We start from the raw sequence: 22338 nt of genomic DNA, 5'->3' as shown, positions 1-22338 counted from the left end.
CCTGGGTGGCTTCTTCCCTTCTCACTGTGTTCATCAGCTCTGTTTGCAAAGGGCTGTTGTGAGGGGCCAGAGAAGCCCCTCAGACTGTACAGTGCTGGGAATTATGGCCCCCCCCTCCCAAAAATCATTGGCAGGAAATGAGCTCAGCTGTTGGGACACCTGTAAGACTAGGGGTATACCATTCTTAATGTAGTTTGAGAAAAGAGCAGGTTATAAGATGGACAAATGAACCAGCCTGGGCCTTCTCCTTTCCTTTACTGCCCAGGGCAAGTCGGGCTATGAGCCCCCTTTCCCTTCGTCTCTAGGGCCCATCCACACATTCCTCCCAAAGTTTAAGCACAGACTCTAATGAAAATTGTTCTCTCCAACAGTTCAATGAGCTGGTGTTGGTCCTATGTCATCCCTCTGCAGCCTAGAAGGTAGGATAATCTAACTCCAGGAGGGCACTTGGGCCCACAGCACTCCCAGCCTTCCATGGGAGTGCACACAGGACCCCCCCACCCCCCCACCCCCGCTCCCCTGGGAAGCTCTGAAGAGCAAACAGGGCACTGAGGAGCAGAGAGCAAACAAATAACACTGAGAAGGAAAGACCCTACCCATGCCCTGGTCCCCACTGTGTCTCAGCCTGAACCTAAGATACCCTACCCTGTGGTGTTTTTTAATTTTTTAAATTGAGATATAATTTTTTTAAAACATTGTACAGGTTTCAAATGTACAACCTGTTAATTTGATACATATATATACTGTAATATGATTACCATCATAGCTTTATTTAACACCTGTATCACGCCACATAATTATCATTTCTTTTTTCCAGGAAAATACTTGAGATCTAGTCTTGTAGCAATTTTGAAGTATATACTATAGTATTGTTGACTATACTTACTATGATGTGCATGAGTTCCAGAATTTATGCACTTTCTAGTGGCAAGTTTGTGCCCTTTAACATCTTCCCAGGTTCCCCCACCCCCAGCCCCCAGTAACTACCATTCTACTATGTTTCTACAAATTCAGCTTTTTCAGATTCCACATATAAGTAATACCACACAGCTTTTGTCTTTTTCTGACTTATCTCATTAAGCATAATGCCCTCAAGGTCCATCCATGTTGTCACAAATGGCAGGGTTTCCTTCTTGATCATGGCTGAAAAAATTCAAATGCATATATATATGCCACATCTTCATTACCCTTTCATCCACTGATTGACACTTTTGTTTCCATATCTTGGCTATTATGAATAATGCTGTAATAAACATGATTATACAGATATCTTTTTGATATCCTGTTCTCATTTCCTTTGGATACATACCCAGAAGTGGGATTGCTTGACAATAAAATCAACATACAGAGGGATACCTGAGTGCTTCAGTCAGGTAAGCCTCCAACTTTGACTCAGGTCATGATCTTATGGTTTGTGAATTCAAGTCCTACACTTGGCTCTCTGCTATCAGCACAGAGCCTGCTCTGGATCCTCTGTCTCTCTTCTCTCTGTCTCTCTGCCCCTCCCCACCCTGTGCTCTTTTTCTCAAAAATAAAAATAAAACATTAAAAACAATTAAAACAATAAAATCAACATAAAGAAATTAGTAGTGTTTCTATACACTAACAATGAAATATAGAACAAGAAATAAAGAAAACTATCCCATTAGCAACAGCATCAAAAACAATAAAATACTTAGGAATAAATTTAACTAAGGAAATGAAGGAATGGAAACTACATGACTTTGATGAAGAAAATTGAAGAGGACACACATAAAAAATGGAAAGCTATCCCATATTCATGGACTGGAAGAATTAATAGTGTTAAATTATCCATATTACTCAAAGCCATTTATAGATTCAGTGCAATTCCAATGGCATTTGTTTCAGAAATAGAAAAAAAAATTGTATGAGACCACTAAAGACACCGAATAGTCATAGTAGTACTCAGAAAGAAGAACAAAGCTAGAAGCATCACACTTCCTGATTTTAAACTATACCAGAAAGCTAGAGTAATTAAGATATTCTAGTACTGGCATAAAAACAGACACCTAGACTAATGGAACCAAGTAGAAAACCCATAAATAAACCCCTGAATGTAAGGCCAACTATTATTTGACAGGGAGCCAAGAACACATAATAGGGAAAGGATACTTCCTTCAGTAAATAATGTTGGGAGAAATAACTACACGTTCCAAAAAATGTTCCAAAAAATGAAATTGGACCCTTATCCTATACTACTTACAAAAATTAACTCCAAAGTAATGAACTTAAATATAAAACCTGATACCGTAAAACTTTTAGAAGAAAATGTAGGGGAAAACTTCCTTGATAATGGTCTTAGAAATGATTTTTTTGGATATGACACAAAAAGCAAAGGAAACAAAAGCAAAAATCAACAAGCAGGACTACATCAAGCAAAAAAGGCTTCTGCACAGCAAAAGAAACAATCAACAAAATGAAATGGCAATGTACAGAATAGGAGAAAATATCTGCAAACCATATATCACATAAAGGGTTATCACCCCAAATACCTTATAAAAGATACTTGAGGAATTAAAACAACTCATTACAAAAAAAGCCCAATCCAATTTAAAAATGGACAGAGGACATAAATAGACATTTTCCCAAAAAATACATCCAAATGACCAACTAGTACATGGAAAGATGCTTAACATCACTAATTATCAGGGAACTACCTGGCCTGGGCAGACATACAAAAACCTTAGTACACGAACCAGGAATAGCAGATGGGGCTTTCTAATAGGCTTGCCCCTAGCTCCTGCAGGTTTCACCATAGCTTACTTCCCTCAAGCTGCCTTAAAGTACCACTGCCCTTACTATTGGAGTCTCTGTGGGGTATGCCTGGCCCAGGCCCTCGGTCTCGAGCTGAGCCCCAATGCAGCAGCAATAGCTCCATTTCTTAGGGCAGAGGCCCTGGGTCCACTGCAGATTCCCACCCTCAGGCCTTCAGCCTACCTTTTGTTCAAATGACCCAATTTAGTCAAGGCTGGCCTGTCCTCTGATGTTACCCTATCTATCTGGGATTTTAACCTCACCCACTCTGACCTATCCTGGGACACTCTGGGAACCCTTGCTCAAGAAGGGCTTATCTTGGGGCCAGTTTGTGCCAGAGCAAGACCAGCAGAGGCAGAAGGAAGCTTGGGGACCACTCAGCTGGCTCCCCTCCCAGCAGATCACCATAAGTAGACCTCAGGCTCTCCTGCCATGTCTGTTGTGGGTTTCTTTCTTGTGTGGTCATAGTAGGTGGTAACTCATATGTCTTTCCTTTTCAGGACAAGTTGCAGATGGTAGCTGAGTCAAGGCTGATACTGAGATCTTTTCCCCTTGCTGTTTTTCCAACTCCTGAACATATTGTATGACATACATTTCAGTAAAAAAAAGTATGGCTCAGAGGGTTTGGAGGGCTACACAGAACATCAGTAACGATCAGAGATCAAAATTAAGTCTGTAAAGAGACATCAAAATGGAAACCACAAAGAGACCTGATAGAATTTTCAAAATTCATGAAGCCGTCAAAAAGTGTCATCTCTACTGATGATTGAATAATAAAAAATGGGTTTAATTAGAACTGAAGACGTTTTGGTGAGCTTGTACTATCTATGCTTTGCAAATATATATATATATAATATTATATATTTTATTATATATAATGTTTATTTATTGTGAGTGAGAGAGCAGGGGAGGGGAAGAAAGAGAGAGAGAGAGAGAGAGAGAGAGAGAGAATCTTAAGCAGACTCTATGCTTAGTGCATATATTTTATCTGTGGAGTTCAGGGTTACTACTGTAGTAGCTGACCCAAGACATGACTTCACTGACATTAAGCATCCACTGACCCCACAGGAAAGAGTTAGTAAGTGGCCCATGTTTTGAAACTGACTAAAAAAGCAATGAGGTATTCACAGCTAAAAGAATTCAGGGTAGACTGAATGGTATGTGGATGCTGGATGAGGAAATCTCTGTCTTTGTCTCCGTCTCTCTTTTTCCAAGTAAGAGATTAGTTTTCAAGTTCTTATGTACAGAATGGATCATTATTCATCCAAGTATGACTTCCCATCTAGAGACTATGGATTTCACATCTTTTTCGCTCCCACATAGAGTAGCCATGGCTATATTCAGGTCAATAGGATGCTCACAGAAGTAATGCATACATCTTCCAGTTCAATTTTCTTAAAGGTGAAGTCACTTGCCCTCGTCTCTCTTTCACTGGTCAATGGAAGAAAACATGGATGAGCAGGCAATTCAACTTCAACTGTGTGGATAAGAAGAGCACTCAAGCGGAACAGTGTTATGGGCTGAATTGTGTCTCTCCCAAATTCATATGTTGAAGTCCTAACCATCAGTCCCTCAGCTTGTCACCATATTTGGAGACAGGGTCTTTACAGAGGTAATTAGGAGGAGGCTATTGGAGTGGACCCTAATCCAAGATGACTAGTGTCCTTGTAGGAAGAAGAAATTTGAACACGAAGTGAAGACAGGGAGAAGTTGGCCATCTACAAGTCAAGGAGAAAGAAGCTGCAGATGAAATAACCCTGGGGACACTTTGATCTCTGACTTCTGGTCTTCAGATTTGTGAGAAATGCATTTCTACTACTTAAGCCACACAGTGTTTGGAACCTAGTTATGGCAGTTTTATCAAATGAACACAAACAGCAAGATGAAAACAGTACCCCTGGACGAAGAAGAGCTGTCTAACTCCAGACTTTTGTAGGAGACAGCTAAGCTATCTTATTAGAGTTTATGTATTTTATCCCTTCGTTGCAGCAGCCTCCCCTATCCTCTGGTATAATACTCAGAGGGGGGAAAATAGAAACAACTTACCATTTAACAAAGATACAGAGTGAGGCAAATTATGTTATATTCACTAAACATAACCAGGAACCAGGGCTTCTCATGGAAAATGGCTGATAAAACCCTAAGGGTATAAGTCATATATGTCTCAAGCGATGTAAAATATGCAGACACGAAATATGTGGAAGCAACTATAGTTTAAAAAAAATTGCTTGTGTTAGAGTAGACCTTCTTTTCCATATAATGTGGCTTCTTTTATAATTTAAATCAGTTTCATCATCACTATAATGCACCTTTATACTTAGCTCCATAATTTCTATGCAGTCCTATAACTTTAGCTCCTCAGAGAGAATCACTCTTGGACGTCAGCCCCACCTATTTGGACTTTGAGCAAAGCACCTACATGTTGTTCCTACCTCTTTCCTTCCATTTCAGCAGTTCTTCTCAGCATCATTTTATTCCCTGTTTTGGCACAGAGCAGTGAGTGTAGAGGTGTGGTCAGGAATGCAAGGCAGGGAGGAGAGATGGTAAGGGATAAGGAGCAGACATTCCAGTCCCTTTCATTCCACCGCAATCCCTGAAGAATTCATCATAAAACTGAAGCAAAGCTATTAAAAGCTTCAAAAGATTACAGAAACATCTGTGTGGTAGCTAGGAGGTGCAAACGGGCCTGAGAACTCGCCAGTGTGAACAAGGTTGGCCTGAATTAACAGCACGGAAGTCATTAATTAGATTGTTCAGTTCACCAAATCCATTCAGAGAACTGCTGTCATAAAAGCAACGTAATTATGAGCTTGTCCAGGACGACAGACTGCTTTCCAGTCAGAAGAAGAAATTTACAACTCATACCACACAATCTCTTGTTTCCATCTTATGAGGACAGTCTTATTTGTTAGAGATGTATGAAGTTTCTTTCAAAGCCACTAATAGAAAATGACCAGGTGAAAGTAGATAGGTCTCACTGTTTTTTTTTTTTTAATCTGTACAGTAAATCTAAATTTTTCAGATAGATTATTTTTGCATGATTGTTAGTTATTGAAAACAATTCTTAGACATACAAAATAATTTTGTCATAGATGCTTGTAAATACTGCTTCTTTTACTGCCTTAAATTAGAGGGGAGAGGCAGGTTTAGGTAACTGACGGGGAATGGTAGTATCTGTCAGAGACTAGAAGCGATGATGAGCCATCTTGACTTCTATAACCGAGGATCTATTCAAACCAAAATAGCATTTCAAGTCAGTAATACCTTTGAGGCCCCATTAACTCCTCAAGGGATCCGGAGAAGAATGGTGCTGAAGAGAGGTCCTAACTTGAATCTATTACCGAGAAAAGCACCAGTGTGAATTCCCTAGGAAATGTGCTAAGCCCAGCATGCTGCAACCCTCAACAACCTACCTGGGTAATAATCCTGAGACACTGTAATCAAACACAATTGAACAGTCACATAGTAGAGGTGATCATGGCATTGGATTTGAATTTGAAGTCTACGACCACTAATTTCACTGGACATAGAGATAAATATGGGCAGTGCTCACATTTCACAGTAGCAGAAAAAAACATACAAATCGCTGTGGAAGGTAAACAGTGCAGAGCAACTTTAACAGTCATTGGAGGATGTTAACATTTGTTCAGTAACCTTTATAAATGTTGGTGAAAACAAAAATTCTCTCTCTATGGTTTATAAATGTATAGAAATTGAAAATGGTAGTAAAAACATTTACTTAGTATGTCATAATTTATTTTAAACACTAGAAATATGGAGAATTAAAGTGTTTTATTTATTTGTAAAAACTTATCATGATTAGTTTGAATAGTTTTGGTGTTCTTCCGGTCACATAGCATTCAGTATAGGGTGAGCATCTTTCCTACGCCTTGGTGAATTTCAGATTCTTTTCTAAATTTGGATCAGCTTCCAACATTTTGTATTTGCACGTTAATGCCATGAAATATCTCTGCGAGTTCTTTTATTTCTTTTAAATGTTTAATTATTTTTGAGAGAGAGACAAAGCACGAGCAGGAGAGGGGCAGAGCAGGAGAGAGACACAGAATCTGAAGCAGGCTCCAGGCTCTGAGCTGTCAGCACAGAGCCTGACATGGGGCTTGAACCTACAAACTTGAGATCATGACCTGAGCCTAAGTCGGACGCTTAACTGACTGAGCCACCCAGGTGCCCTTCTGAGAGTTCTTTTAATATGAAGCTTATTCTAGTGTTACTTCCTCTGGGACACTGTTGTCTTTTTAGCCACAGCTACTTTTCTCGTTTATGTGGAGAAGTTCACCTTTGCTAAGTTCCTCTGGCTCCACGTCCAGATTCTCTCAAGTGGCAAGTAGTGGTACTATCAACATCCCAAAGTCAGCAATTCCAGATTCTACTTTCAGCATCATCACATTTTATTTCTTTGCTGGCAATTCCTTCCGTTTGTGATCAATTTTTGTAAAATGTCATGTGGTTTATTAGCAGGGGAAAAAGGAGTCAACAGAACTACACACTTCGCTGTTTGAGCTGAGTAACATGACCAATCACCAAGAGACTTGGAAGAAGTGATGTCACTGGCCGCAGATCACAGCGCACATTTGTTATTTGCATAATGATTTCTAGATTGAAGAGCTAGCAGAGAAGCTTGCACTTTATGCAGTCACAGGTAATATAGCAAGCTAACTAAAATTCGTGCCACTTTGTAGCAGGATTGGTGTTATTTAACTAAACCATGGTAACTGGTATCTGTGCATTCCAGAACCAGGTAGAGTGAGTGAGGGCTGACATACACTGATACTTTTGTCTAGACACTTTTAAAACTTGCTATTGTACATATCCTAGGGGGAACATAAAAGAAATAATTTCATGTCTTAAAAGGAAGTATAGGGGCATCTGAGTGGCTCAGTGAGTTAAGCATCTGACTCTTGGTTTTGGCTCAGGTCACAATCTCATGGTTCTTGGGATTGAGCCCCTCTGACAACACAGAGCCCACTTGGGATTCTCTCTCCCTGTCTCTCTTTCTCTCTGCCTGTCTCTCTCTCTCAAACACATACATAAAATAAACTTTTTTTTAAAAAAAGGAAAGTATTAACCCAGTTAAATACAGGATAGTGAAGACCACACACGGTAGACATTCCAAGTGCCTGGCTATGAACACACAGTGCCCCATTACATGTCATCTCTGGTAAGATGCCCAGGCTCTGTGTGCCTCTGTCATATAGGGGATGATAACAATACCTTATAGGGCTACCTATAAGAATTAAATGAATAATTTAGGGATATAAAAGGCTGAGAACAGTAACCAACCCACTCAAACACCAACTACTATTATCACTGAATAAAGAATAATTCCAAATGATCTAAGAAGAGGGTGACCCCATGTAAGAAAGCCTTTCCTGCCTTCCTTACTCTCCGTGTAATTTTCTACTAGATTTGCCTGTCTCCTCTCTAAGAATATTGGCAATGTTGTGACCAAGGTGGCAGGGAGCTATTGGAGGAATGATGGAAGGGGGGACAATTATTTCCCTCTAGGCCACCAGCTCAAGAAGGGCTATTTGATTCTCTTCTGGGCTCAGGAGAAGGAGAATGAAGCAAGAAGGAAGCCGAGAACAGAGCAGAGAAAAAAGTGAGATCGGGGAACCTGAGTAGATGAAGGAAGATGTAGTCTGGAGACAATTATACTTAAGCCAAAACAGAAACTTGACATTAACAACAAAAAGAAATATTTAGGGTGATTTATGGCTCCTGCCATCAAGAACTATAGTAAAGGGTGATGCAAGCCTCATGCTGTATCTGATATAAAACATCACCCACAGGAGAGGAATCTGATTCAGAACCGAGGCCAAAGCATTTAATAATAAAGATGATTACAAGTAGACATCCATATTTTCTTAGAAAGAAAATAGATAAAATGACTCCTGGTTTTACAAATCATTGAATTTGCAGTTATTTACATATTTCAAATATTTCTCAAATGGGCTCAATTAATGAAATTATTCTTTAAAATCATTCCCATCGAAAGCCACCCTGGTTCCTTTATTAGAGAGCTGAAAATTTCTGCAAGGATAATTTTTTTTAACATTTGACTTTACCTACACCCATTTATTTATCTCGGCTGTACAGTGAGAGGGAAATGTTCACCGATACTCACACAGCAGCACACTTTCCCTCTAGCAATCTGCAGCCACGGCTGCCTACAAGTTTTATGGCATAACCCAAGTTAGAGTTCCTCCCTCTCAGCCGAGGGCTCATCCCTCACCGCAGGTTAAGTCCCGATGACGAACCTGAAGAGCAACATGTCAAAACCTATCACTTGCATATTGCTCTGGGTGGCTGAGTCATGGCCTCACTGGCAAGGCCTTCGTTCCAAGTCCAGGTCTTCCGTAGGGGGTTATAGCAAGAGTAATATTATCAATTAGATGGATGTGCCTTATGACAGAATCAGAAAAGCCCGACCTTCCAAAAATTTCTGTGTTTCTACACAACTGTTTGGTGGTATAGCTAAATGACAGAGATGCAGCTAAATGGCCACGATGCAGCACACAGAAGGGCTGGAAGGAGCCACCACTACCACTGCTACCATTTAACTGATAACACCACTGATGGCCAGAGAGGCCGCAAAGTTCCTGGGTTACAGTGCCAGGTATAAAAGTGCTTCTCTGCCTCCTAGCCCAACGCACTTTCCTGTTTGTCTTACATCTTTGTTTCTCTTTGTCATTTCCCTTTTTTATTTCATTGTATACCTAGATATGCATAACTGCAATTCAATTTAATAGAGTCTGCCAAAGGGAGTGGTATGCAATCTGAAGTGCATATCCATGTGTGACTAGGCATATACACACCCCCCCAAGTGCTCATTTTTAAAAAATGTTTTTATAATATTTCCACAAGCAAAAATCATTCTTAGCTAAACATAAGAATGCATGGAAATGTTTTGAGACCAATGAACAATCATACGAGAGAAGGGTCTCAAAAGACGTGTTGAGCAGCTGGGTACGTTTCCTCTACAAGCACAGTCAAGGTTGTGAACTGAAAACATCTCTGCCTTTCTTGCCTAGAGCTGGCAATCATGTCCTGTCTATGCCATCTGGGTGCATCATAAGTGTATGGCGATTTTGCAATAAACTCATGGTGACTGTAACATCAAGAAGCAGAATGATAGTGCAGAAAAAAAAGAGAGACAAAATGAGGTCAGGTTTTAAAATGAAATGTATCCTTACTCTTTCAAGTTGAGAAATTCACATAAATTATTGATATCTGATATTACTGATTGAACATGACACATGAAATAAAGAAATGAGGTCACTTCCTGAGGAGTTCAGCACGTACACATAACATGTGCATATATACAGACAGGCACACGTGGTTACGTGCAGAGTTATCCCTGCTAGACTGGAAGCTTCTTCACTGGCAGGGACCTTGTGAATGACCACCTATGAGGATTGCAGTGTCCTCTTTGTACTTTGCTCTTATTTGCCATTGTGTCCCCAGAATGTATTGCTGCACACGTGTCCTCAGGTTTTCCTTCCTTCCTTCCTTCCTTCCTTCCTTCCTTCCTTCCTTCCTTCCTTCCTTCCTTCCTTTTTTTAAGCAGCAGGCTCCAAGTGCCTACCTGATGCACCTGGAATCTCACAAACATAGGACCAATACCCTAGAACACCTGGATGCCTGCATGTTTGGTTTCATTCAACACCTTGCTAGGACTTGGGTAAATCATCACCTGAGGACCAGATTCCAAGAGGAAATGTAAATTTGAAATTATTATAAAAATCACATTATCTAAGGGCACCTGGGTGGCTCAGTCAGTTCTGTGTCTGATTTCAGCTCAGGTCATGATTTCACAGTCCGTGAGTTGGAGCCCTGTATCAGGCTCTGTGCTGAGAGTTTGGAGCCTGAAGCCTGCTTTGGATTCTGTGTCTCCCTTTCTCTCTGCCCCTCCTCCACTCACACTCTGTCTCTCTTAAAAATAAACATTACAATTTTTTTTTAAAAAATCACATCATCTCTTGTTTCTTTCAGTTTGTCTATAAAGACACACCTACAGCTCATAAAGTTCTTGACATGGCCCTGCTTTTTTGGACAGATGGCTAATCTAATATATATAATATTTCTAATATAAAAATATCTCCATTTACTTTACTAAATTTATATCTTATTGGTCAATTAAGATTGCTAGATTATACTGAAAACCTGAATCTAAGTATCTGACAAAGATATGGAAGTAAAATTGGATTATGGGTCAGGCATCTAAAATTATCTGTGTAGGGGCTCAGCAGAGATACAGCATTGAGTTACAGTTGTTTTTTTGTCACTACATATTTGCTGCCTTATCTCCTTCAATAGCCATAGAAATGTTAACCTAGTTACTCTTCCTTATCCTCTTTAAAATACAAGTGAGGAATGTTGACTTGAATTATCCAGGTAACTCTTCAGATCTGAAATATAGTTAGTATTAGCAAACATACCCCAAGATGCCTTCTGGCTTTAAGAGTGAATGGCTGAATATATAGCATGGATGGCTAATTACAGAGACACACTCCAAAAAACTCAAAATAATGCCTAGTACAGAAGGCCAGCTGCATTCTTTCACTATAAACCTGTAACACCTGTATTATAAGGAATTTAATCATTTTTTTTAATGTTTACTTATTTTTGAGAGAGAGACAGAGCATGAGTGGGTGAGGGGCAGAGAGAGGGAGGTACAGAATCCAAAGCAGGCTCTGGGCTCCAAGCTGTCAGCACAGAACCTGATGTGGGGCTTGAACTCACAAACTGAACTATGAGATCATGACCTGAGCAGAAACCCAACGCTTAACTGACTGAGCCACCCAGGTGCCCCTATAAGGAACTTAATCTTAAAACTAAGTATTAATGGTCTAATTATATTTCCTCCCAAGAAGTGAGAGGAGAGAAGGAAAGAAAGAAGAAGGGAAGAAAGGAAGACAGGGAGGGAGGGTGAGGAGGGAGGGAGAAATGAAGGAAGGAAGGAAATATAGAAGTGACTAAACTCTTTTGCCTCAGAGGAAAGAGGTGTAATAATTACTAACTTAATAATATCTGCATCAAATACAAAGTTTCTCTTTCTGCCATCAAAACATGTAAAGTAGAATCTTTCATTTTCTTCACTTATCAAAAGAGATATAGTTTATTACCTTCAAAGTCCACATCTCCAACTAGTTTTGTTTTTCCTGTCACTGGGTCGTGGACGTAGTTGATACCGACGTCAATTACAGCAGCACCTTCCTTAACCATATCAGATGTAATCAACTTTGGAATACCTGAAAGCAAAGCACAGTTGTAAAACACTCTGGAAAATATTTAAACTTTGTCCTTGATCATACCAAAGGTTTATAAGCTAATGTTTTGTTGTCATGGCTTTAAAAAATATATATACAAAATACACTGTTTCTAGGAAGAGACCAACTGCACTGGATCGTTTCTGATGAAGCAGAAGAATAAGGGCAGCACATGGGGGCTTCTGTGCTTAAATTCCTACCTGGATTTACCCTTTCATCTCAGAGATTGCTATCAGATTTCTCCAGATGGATATCCACTACAGTCTCATCTTTGTATATTTCACGTACTATAAATTGCATGGGGAATTTATGACTATGAAACAGGCTCCTGTTAAGGTTGGGTGGAATGAAAATTACTTGGAAATTGGAGGTAGAGAGAAGGAAAGGTTGGGGAAGGTGGTTGGATAAAAAAGAAAAGTTAAGTGAGAATAATTCAAATGCTCAGGATAGTGGTAAACTGTAAAGTGCCACACACATAGTGGTATCTTATCAACTCCAAACATGAGTGTTATTTTGAGCTTTCTTCTTATTTTTCTTTGTTTCTTTGATTCATTATGTCCACATATGACTTGGAAAGGTATAAGATATACTAAACTCTACTTATGATTTTTCCATTGCAGTTGGAAGAATAGCTCTACAGAGATCTTATGTCATGATGCATTTTCTATAACTATTTTCAAATTTAATTTTAAGTACAACAGTGCCAGCTAACAATGGTCAATGTTCCAGCTATTTTTGTTGATAATTAACAAACCATCCCTAAGCTTAGTGTCTTAAAACATTTTATTATGACATTTCATGGTTCTGTGGGATAACTGAGCTCAGCTGGATGGATCTTCATTGGGATCTTTCATACAGTTGGACTCAGACAGTGGCTGAGGCTGGAGTCATCCCCAAATGTAACCAGTCTGGTTGTCTAAGATGGCTCACTCACATGGCTGTAGTTGTTGCTCATAGTTGGCAGAGCTCAGCTGGTGCTGTCAACTGGGTCATATAGGCATGGCCTCTCCTGTGGCTTGGGCTTCTCACAGCCTAGTAGCTGGCTTCTAAAAGTGAGTGTTACAAGAAACAGGAAGCAGAAGTTGCCAGTCACTTAAGGCTAGAACCTGGAAGCTGGCATAATATCACTCTGCCATATTCTATCAGTCAAGCAGTGACAGAATCTACTTAGATTGAAGAGAACAGATAGAGCCTCCATTTCTCAGTGGGAGGAAAATCAAAGATTTTGTGACCATTTTTACTCTATCACACAATGCTTCTGGTGGGTACTGTGTCTAGTAGGTGATTTACTCATTTTCACATTCTGCGTCCCTTGCATGAAAAGGACTCCATGTTGTGTTGTTAGCGGCTTTCTTCTCCTTAAATTATCCATTTAAGCATTCCAGATGGCAAATGATTTTTAGTACAATTAAGATTTCAATAGCTATAGAGAAATGGTCAGGGCTAAAATAGATGTGGTTATCTGATACATTCCTTAGCCACATAATAATATAACCAACTAGGCATCAATGTTTGAAATATGGGTTTCTTTTTCATGCTTTCCTAACCTATCCCGTACCCCATATCCTTTTTATCAGTTCTAGCATTGAGTATTGTTCTAAAGATATTAATAAAATCCTGTTTCTTCCTGGAATCCAATAGAAAAAGAAAACCTAGTCTTTTGGCTTCCTGAGCAGCACCATGACAATCTGCAAGAACAAGCACCTTAAGAAAGGTAGCATAAAGAGGCCCAAGAAGAAAGTAATTGATCCATTTTGTAAGAAAGATGGGTATGATATGAAAGCACCAGCTGTGTTCAATAAAAAAATATGGGAAAAACACAAGTTACAAGAACTCAAAGAACCAAAATAGGATCTGATGGCCTTGATGGTCATGTTTCTGAAGTAAGCCTTGCTGATCCGAAGAATGAAGAAGCTGAATTTAGAAAATTCAAGCTAATTATTGAGGATTTTAGGGCCAAAACTGTATGACTAATTTCCATAGCATGTATCTTACCCATGACAAAATGTGCTCCATGGTAAAATAAATAAATAAATAAATAAAAAATGGCAGACCATGATTGAAGCCCATGTTGAAGTCAAGATTACTGATGGTTATTTGCTTCATCTAGTCTGTGTTGGTTTTACTAAAAAATGTGACAATCAGATTTGGAAGACCTCTTATGCTCAGCATCAACAGGTCCACCAAATTCAGAAAAAGATAATGAAGATCATGACCTGAGAGACACAGACAAATGACTTGGAAGAAATGGCTAATAAATTGATTCCAGATAGCATCAGAAAAGCCTTATCAGTCTATATGTCCACTCCATCATATCTTTGTCAGAAAAGTCAAAGTGCTGAAGAAGCTCAAGTTTGAATTGAGAAAGCTCATGGAGCTTCAAGAGGAAGGTAGTAGTTCTTGCAAAGCTACTGAGGATGAGACCTGTGCTACAGTTGAGTGAGCTGATGGATATGAGTCTTAAACAGTTCAAGAATCTGTTCAAAACTCAGACACTTAATGGTGACAAAAATTCTTATTTAATTTCTGAACATTCTTTTTAAATAACCTAATCTTGGCAAATCCAATGTTTTGAACTGATGGTAATGTGAACTTCTCTGAGTTGTTGTTTGGATTTTATCCATTGCTCTTAGCTACTAAAGAGCTGTGAAAGGGTAGTGATCTATTTTAAGCTGTAGTGATCTGGATGGAAGTTTTATAGATGATTAATAAAAGGAAATTTTTTCTTTTTTTAGAAAAGATAACATATGTTGATTATAGATAGCTGCAGAAAATATTTTTAAGATGAAAATGTTGATGAAATAGTTATTAAAATCCAGCTACTATGCTTTTGAGAAAGATCCAAATTTCTCTCTCAATTGTAATCATTCATTACATCAGCTCAGAGAATATCACACTGGCAACAAACAAATGCACATTTTTCAAAAGAGAGGGAGATGTGAGCTTGATTTTAATTGTTAGGAAAATTAAAAAATAGAAAAACCTTAAATACATGTTTATTTTCTTCTTCTGATGACATCACATGTGTCCACTGTAGGAAATGTAGAAAAAAATCTAAAAGTTTAAGATGGAAATAGAAATCACTATAATCATGCCATTCAAAAATAGGTATATTTTTATTGTATTTCTTTCTAGGATTTCAAAATATTTATATAGTAGATATAAAGTATGATACCTATAACTTTGCTTATATTGTGACTATAAATCCTACCATTTTGTCATTAAAATGAAATTGTGAACATTTTTCCATTGTATCAATTATTTGAAATTTGAAACCCACATGAAATAATTTATCATATGGATTATCATAAGTTATGCAGTCATGAACCCTAATATATTGCTAGCATAATTAAATGTGGTGATAATCATTTATGCTCAGAAACCTATAGATGATTTCTTAGCTGCAACATCACATTTGACAAAATTTTTCACTGAACCCTTATGAACATGATGGAAAACCATGGGTTGGATCAAAGTTCCAACTGGTATGGTCCTGGATACTTAAATAACATATTCTGAAACTATTGGTCAATGTATCTGTAAGAAGGTCTACAGAGGTCTTCCATGAAAAGAATTTGTCAATACCATTTTCCAAATTTTTAATAAAGAACTTGGACGAACACACTGGCACTAGGATGGTTATTTTACCTTTGTTTTCCTCCAGGTCTATTTTCTGTCTTTCTCTGCTCTGGTCTATGCCAGCAGTAGGGCTAATCCTTACCGAGGTCTTGTGTGCTACCTATATCTCCTGGAACCCTGTGACAGCTTTGAGGACAAGCTCAAGCTAGCCTACTGGAGGATACAAACCCTGTGGAAGGAAGCTGAGTCACTGCAGCTGAGGCCATCCTACACTTGTCAGACTCTAGCTAACCATCAGCTGAAGGCAGATGCTTGAGCAACCCCAGTCAAGATCAGAAGAAACAAGCCAAGGTCACTGTAACTGACCAGCTGAACAAAAATTCATTGGAATTTTTTTAAAAAGTGGTTGTTTAAGGTAATTGAGTTATTTTTATTTTTTTTCTTAACACAGCAATAGCTGCATAGCCTGTATTTGTACATGAACAAAATTGGATAGAATAGCTAATAGGTAGCCCACTTTGGAATCATGGGCTATATAAGTAGCAAGAAAAATTTAAAAGGGAATAAATGTATAAGTCTGACCAGGTGCTATACTTGATTAAAAATTCATTAAAAACTATTAGGCTACTCTAATAGAAAACAGTGCCCGGATATAAGGATATAATGTTTTCCACTAAATTTTTAGCAGATTCTCTCTGGAAGCATTGATTGTATCCAGGAGCTGGTCTAGAGAAGAATGGTTAGAATGAATCTAGAACTCATGCCATATGGAGCAAGTGCTATCACACTAGTTGGTTTAATTGCTTACTACCATTCTGCAACATAGTAAAAAAGCTTCTGCCACGATGTAAAACAACTATATCACTAAATATATTGTTTGATTCAGGTAGCTTTATTTCTTCATAGTAAGGTTGTTTTCAGTGAAGGGCACAGTATGTTGATTTATGTTCTGGTACAGGACCTTATCTTATTGCAGACTTATGGTTCTCAGAGGTAAGAAAGAGTCATGGACTAATAGTGGTCCACACTGAATACCGCTAAATAGAATGGTTGCATAAACTCAGGTTGCCTATCTAAGGAAAAACAAAACAAACAAACAAACAAAAACAACTAAAAACAAAAGCAAAACCCAATAATCATGGTAGTGTCATCAATATGTTAAATGGAGAGTAGATTTACTCTACATGTTTGTAGAAGGAAAAGTGAAAGAAGGATGGAACAAAGGAAATAGAGAAAATTTTAAGAATAAGAAAACAGTACACAAAAAGAAACTGTATACACTACAAATATTCACTACAGGGTAAAGGAGGAATCAATCTGGGAAGGTTAGTGATGTCTTCCATTTCTATGATTTAAACATTGTCTTTTGTGTCATCAAATTAAATGTTCTTTCCTTCTCTCAACACATTCATTTCTGATCCTTGCAGATCTCTAAAAAAATTTTTTAATGTTTATTTATTTTTGAGAGAGAGAGAGCATGAAAGAGTGCACGTACATGAGTTGGGGAGGAGCAGAGAGGGAGACAAAGAACTCCGAAGCATGCAGACAGTACAGAGCCCCACGCGGGGCTGGAATGAACTCATGGACCGCAAAATCATGACCTGAGTCAAAACCGATTGAGCCATCCAGGCACCCCTGATTCTTGCAGACTTCTGATACTATCATGGAAATAATAGAAATTGTTCTTAATGCTGGAATTATAACAAATGGACATACAAAATCTCTGTTTTAGATATCTTAAATACTCTAAGTAATCCATCTACATTGTTGTCTTGTAGAGGCAAATGATGGGAAATATAAAGTTGTTCATTAATTACACTTTTAAACACACTGAAAAATTTCCTGGACATGACGTATTTAGTTCTCCGAGTATACAAATGCAATATATTTACATTCTTATTGTTTGATAACAGGGAAATAGCATTAAAAGCTATTTAAATGTTTAAATACCAATGGGTTTTTAATGCCATTAATAAGTGGAGTCAGATTGGTTTTTTTTTTCCCACATTTTGTTAAAGTTGCAAATGAACAGTGATTTCAAATAACTATTTCCTATGAGATTGATTTATTGATTTATTTTTGCTGTGATAATTCAATGGAAACTCCTCCTCAAGTCTTATATAATTTGAAGGCTCAAGCATTTTCTGTGAGAACCAAAACCATCCACACCCTCATGGCTTACTGTATACATTATTGTGACTTTACTATTCCACTGTCTTTATCAACATGACTTTGTTATTCCAGGAAACTTGCTCAGAAAGATAGAAGCTACAAATAATTTTGCTGTCTCTGGAAGTTACTAAAAAACTCATTTAAATTATCATCAAGTTGTTTCACTTTTCAGTAGATAGTATCAAATGGCTGTTTGTTCTCCAAGACTCTTGAAACCCCTTGCTTTAAAACTCTCTCCCTGTTGTATCCACCAATCCCTGTTATGCTCCTTACCTTATCTTTAGCAAGTCTCTGCATTAAAAGACTTGTCTTAAAACAAATTTCAACATGTAAATTCTCTTTGCCTCTATGCTACTAAGATAAATAGGCCCTTGGGGGGGGGGGTAGGAATCCCTGATTTGTGGAATTTGATGATTTCTGTGGTATAAATACTCCTCAGTGGCATAAATTCCCCTATCATGGCTGACTTCAAGATAGCAAGTGACATCACTGGACACAGAGTTGGAAAGCGATGCTCAGAATCCACCTTCACAGGCTGGCTGATGGTAGAGAGCTCTAGTACACCACTGCTCCTAAAAGACTGCCAAGGCAGTGTTTTCCCATACCTCCATAATCACAAGCTCTGATCTGTCTTATCAATGGGTTGCTTGGGCACTTAGGGAGTGCCAGTATTCAACAATATTGAGGATCCATGAAGATTTCCTCTATCACCACTCTTACCATTCAAGACCTCAACTCAGAAACCACAGGTGCCTCTGTGGTCCCTTGAGCCTCTTGCTATGAGAGTCAACTGTTGGTCTCTCTAACTAGAATGATGAAGTAAGTCTTGTAATAAGTCTGAAATTTGGTTTCTTTTATTAAAGCTCCTCAGATGCTGAATTTATTTCATCTTCTTGTGAATAAGGAGCCCTTTTTAGGAATTGATTACCCAATCAGTTAAAAATCTTTTACTTTAAGTGGAAATCAGTCTTATTACTTACAATGCAATTTGTCTATATCCTTATCATTTTTTGTTGTATATCTATATGGGAGAGGTTCACAGGAGGGGATGTGAGCCTGGATAAATCCATTCTTCAAACTGGCCCTGGAACTGAAAAATTCAAAATATGTCTTTTGAACTTTCGAAAATCCTGTGGAAAAACTTTACCTCAGGTCACTAAGCAAAATTTGATGGGAACTTTCCTCAGCCTTGTTTTGTCTGTGAAGTCTCCCCAAACCTTTCTCTTTGGGGAGAATGGTCAATTGGTCAAGTTTGCAGCTGGAGACGGGCCAGCCATTAGCCTTGGGGGCTGAGGTATGAGGTATATAAGTAGTACTTTCAACTGACTCGTTGCAGACTCTCCTGGATTTGCCTCAGTCTAAACCCAACACCACCACCACCCCTTTGATGTAGACTCCTGCTTCTTAAATGAGCTTACCATATTCCAAATTCTCATACTTACCTTTCTAGATGGGATTGTTTCACCAAAGATAATTTAGGATTATAATAGTCATTCTGAAGAACTTCTGAGGTGCATAAAAGTGTTCACTGGAGAGGTGTCTTAGAACATAAAGGAATAAAATTCCACATATTCAGTGGTCTGGATTTTTTTAATGTTTTGAGGAAGTATCCAAAGGTATTCAGATTCCAAAACTGTTCCCTTAAAAGATGTCTTCACCGTGAAAAACAAAAGGTAAAAACCTAAAAATGGTCTCTCTTCTAGATTCCTTCAAATCTCAGCACAATCCTAATAGCCTTCACCCTATTATTCCTCTTTCCTCAGCTATTTCTCCTATTTTCTTCTGACTTGTTTCTTTCACTCCTGGCTGGCTTGAAACCCCCAAAATGCAGTTACCTTGCAAAGTTAAATCCCCCTCAGAGCAGGAAAAATTGCTTTGGTTTTAAGATCTAGTCTTATTCTGAGCTTAAATTCAACATTAGAGATTTTCCAAAACCTAGAGAGCTAACATTTGCAGAGGATTTAATAATAGTTTTAGGAACAAATAATTCAGTACTCCCAAATATATATCAAACAGTACATATTTGCATGTAAAAGAAGTGGATAGAAAGGTATAATTCAAAACCCTATATCTAGTAAGAAATCAGAGGGAATTAGAAAAATTATATATATTTGACAAGGTCTTCTGGAAACTATCCCTAAAATAGACTGTAACCTAGACTGGATTCTAATTCAGTCATATAAGCAAAGAAAGGATCCATCCATTGGGGAAGTCAGAGACAAGCTCTTTATCTTTAGACAGAATTCACATAACTCCTGATACAGATGAACAGAGTTCTTTGTTAATTTTTTGTGAATAACCTTAAGCTTGAAATAGATTTAAGACATGGGAAAAACTACAATGGGAAACAGCCCAAATGCCAGACTTCTAGCACTTTGCTGAACATTTTGAAAGAGCTGAAGAACAAAAACAGAATAAGACTCGGAATAAATGTATAGCCTTACAAGTAAGGCTCATGATTGTTGAGGAGCAATCTTTTGCTTGATCTGAGCACTACTTTATTAGCCTAAACTCTGCTATTTTTATTCAACATCTCCCTTGGAGTAAATAAATTACTCAGGTGGTGAGTGTCTAATAATCTTCAGACATTCTGGATGTTCTGGCCAAGGGCAGGGGTACAATCTTTCTTCCTCTGTGACAGCACACCTGCTAACTTAATAGGGAGGGATGCAATTTGAAGATGGACTTCCTGGCAGATTAATGGCATTTTGATTGTCTCTTTTTCAAAATCCCCGAAAACTCCCTATTCATAATGAGGCCACAGGTCACTTGAATAGCGACTTAGATTTACTGGTACTTCTGTGTCTAACTTACACCTAAACTGAAGATCTCAAGTAGGTGCCACAGTTTTCATGGATAATGTTTCTACGGCATTGGCATGATCAATGGGGCTGAGCCCATCAAGGTTCACACTGACCTCTTTAAACCTATCTAAATTTACTTAAGACTTTCTTTTTAAAGAGAGAGAGACAGAGACAGAGAGACAGAGCATGAGTGGGGGGGGGGGGCGGACAGAGAGAGAGGAAGACACAGAATCTGAAGCAGGCTCCAGGTCTGAGCTGTCAGCACAGAGCCTGATGCAGGGCTCAAACCCACGAGCCAGGGGATCATGACTTGAACCAAAGTCAGACGCTTAACCAACTGAGTCACCCAGATACTCCATATAATACTCTTTTAAAGGACAAGCTAAAGTAATAAAGTACATAAATAAACAACTAACTATAGAGAATGGACTGATTCTTAAAATATTCATCCTCCTAGTTAAAAACTCCGATGGGTGAGGATATAGATTCATGCAGAATTTTAGAGCCATAAATAGAATATTCATTCCCTGATCCCTGTAGTAGCAAACTCAAATTCTATTTTGTCTTTGTGCCTCCTGAGGCAATATATTTTAGTTTTAGATCTATATTTTGTCTTCTTAAGTGTCCCTTTAGATCATAATAATCAATACTTATTTGCCTTCTTCTGAAATTATCAACACTATACCTATCTGGGTCTTTATCCCCAGGGTTTATTAAGACACCTCACTTTCTCATTAAGTTCTCAACTGAGAACTAGAGAATTCAAAATTTCTCTGGAATTCTATTCTTGTATTCAGATAAAGATTCAGAGCAGCACATATATTTCAGAAGATGTGAGTCAGAAACTGAATTTGAAGTTTCTAACAGTTCACAGTACTTTTACGTTATGCTGGCCCATCAATGCATGTATTCTTGAAGTCCATACAGCAGAAGAAACATTACAAGTACAATAAACCAGCTATTAGAGTTTACAGAAGCCTTTGCTGTTATAACCTCCTGCCTTGATACTTATTTGTTTTCAACACTCTCATATGGGGCTCTCTGAGCTCCTGATAAAACATTTCAACTCTCTATTCTGGGCAACTCAGTAATAAATGAAATTTAATTGTTATATACTTAAAATGTCATCATTAAAAAATTCTAGCTTACAAATATAATTACACACTAAAGCCCAAGCCTGCCAATTAATCCCAAGCCAATTAATCCATCTATGAATATATTTCTGACAGATAAAAGTCTTATTATTAATATAAATTTTCAGTAAATAATTGGGATAATTATTTTAGGGTGAATTATTCTCATCAGAAAATTTAGTGAGAGGATTTCTAATTTATCCAAGATTTCTTGGTGGTGGGTAAAAATCTTGATTGATAAGTAGACTAACCCATTGGTAATCTACAAAAGATCTTGCTTCTTCAAAAGTTAGGGCTTTCTTAGTAGGTAATCACAAATCTGTTATTGTGTATCCTTATATGACAGATATGAAATAAATCACCAGTGTTATCTTAGCAAAATACAATGACTAAACATAACATCTTAAAAATAATGCCAATACCTAAAGCACACACAGAGCATAGTAGTATATACTAGAAGCTAAGTTTACCCTTATATGAAAGTGAAACCATTACCCCCTGAGCAAGTATGAGGCTATATCCTTATTAATTAGAACCCCATTGAGGTATTTTCAGAGGCCTATTTGACAATCTCAGAATTGAGTT

General features: G+C 38.1%; 1 protein-coding gene and 1 pseudogene across 1 annotated transcript in view; one reads left to right on the top strand and one right to left on the bottom strand.

The window, feature by feature from the left end:
* The window catches only part of MTHFD2L (methylenetetrahydrofolate dehydrogenase (NADP+ dependent) 2 like), a 135897-nt gene that overhangs the window by 15701 nt on the left and 97858 nt on the right, over positions 1 to 22338 (bottom strand). Inside the window, exon 7 of the mRNA XM_039230925.1 lies at positions 11922 to 12047. Within this exon, the coding sequence (XP_039086856.1) occupies positions 11922 to 12047 (126 nt within the window). The remainder of the gene's footprint in view (positions 1 to 11921; positions 12048 to 22338) is intronic.
* On the top strand, positions 13746 to 14565 carry LOC120231081 (annotated as a pseudogene).

This window comes from Hyaena hyaena, unplaced genomic scaffold, assembly GCF_003009895.1.
Source record: "Hyaena hyaena isolate Hyena2069 unplaced genomic scaffold, ASM300989v1 scaffold_54, whole genome shotgun sequence".
In the NCBI taxonomy this organism is placed as follows: Eukaryota; Metazoa; Chordata; class Mammalia; order Carnivora; family Hyaenidae; genus Hyaena; species Hyaena hyaena.
The sequence above is the reverse complement of the archived record's forward strand: the minus strand, read 5'-3'. Positions and strand labels throughout refer to the sequence as shown.